Genomic DNA, 1,216 nt, shown 5'->3' on the forward strand with positions numbered 1-1,216 from the left:
AATGTTGGATTGGAATCCATAGGGTTAAAGATTTAGTGGAAGACCACGTCGAACGTGGAGAACAGTCTCGGAAATGTGAGGCAGCGTGATGGAATCAGGCTCTCGTCAAAATAATCAAAGTGAACGAAATATTTCCGCAGGTTTGTGAATTTTTATCAAACTTTTTTTGTGTGGCTCAACGCCTTTCATACCCATTAAAGAGCTCATTTCTGTGTGGATTTTTCTGAAAAGCTTTGATTGAAGGCGCAACAATATAAATTTTCAGTTACCACGGACTCTTAAGCTAAGGAAATAACTTATCTTTGGCGGCCATTTTCTCACTAATTTTACCTCTGAAAACAGGTAACCCCACCTCCTTCATTCTCAAATATCTCGATTTGTATTCAAGATAAATCGATATTTTTTTTCATCCAAATAAAGACAAGTGAACAAGCTTTAAGATGATACCAATAACTCTACATGCCCAAAAATTGACGACAGCCTGATTCCACCACGCTGCCTCACTAATGGATATACAGAGAAGTAGGGAGGCATGGAGTGACCTCCAGCGACTAGCCCAGGATAGAGAAAGGTGGAAAGTGTTTGTTCGTGGCCTATATTCTGATCCACGGCGAGAATGGCAATGATGATGATGATGATGATGATGATGATGATGATGATGATGATGATGATGATGATGATGATGATGATATTGGCAAATTCCGTAGAGCCAAGTATTCTACCGTCTTCACCCATTCGTGTCGGTTTTGGTAAAATTGACTGTGACGGTGTCAGTGGGCGATGACGGTGACGCTTATGACAACAGTTGATTGTTACGGTTATTGAGACGGTGACAGTGACGTTGGAAGTAACGATGACGTTAGAAGTAACGGTGACGCTTATGACAACAGTGCAGGTGACTTTGGAAGTAACGGTGACGCTTATAACAACAGTGACAGTGACTTTGGAATAATAGGTGACGTTTCGTCAAACATCCTCAGGTGGCGTTACATCACGGCGCCGACATCGACCCTAACTATCGTGACGTGGTGGACACCGACTGGATAGAGAGGGTGGTGGGCGACAAGATTTCTCAACTCATGCCTCACGTGGACGGCCGCAGACCCGTGCAGAAGGAGTACTGTATCTACACGGTGAGTACCGGTACTCTTTTACGGCCTTTTCAAGACAGAATAGGCATAAGGAATAATATATATACACACATTTATTATTATTA

At 42.6% G+C, this 1,216-nt stretch overlaps 1 protein-coding gene across 1 annotated transcript in view; it reads left to right on the top strand.

Moving 5' to 3' along the window:
- LOC101851699 (peroxisomal sarcosine oxidase) overlaps positions 1 to 1,216 on the top strand; it is a gene marked incomplete at both ends in the record, with an annotated part of 6,078 nt that overhangs the window by 931 nt on the left and 3,931 nt on the right. Inside the window, 1 exon segment of the mRNA XM_013090470.1 lies at positions 981 to 1,133. Within this exon segment, the coding sequence (XP_012945924.1) occupies positions 981 to 1,133 (153 nt within the window).

Source organism: Aplysia californica, unplaced genomic scaffold, assembly GCF_000002075.1.
Source record: "Aplysia californica isolate F4 #8 unplaced genomic scaffold, AplCal3.0 scaffold01294, whole genome shotgun sequence".
Classification (NCBI taxonomy): Eukaryota; Metazoa; Mollusca; class Gastropoda; order Aplysiida; family Aplysiidae; genus Aplysia; species Aplysia californica.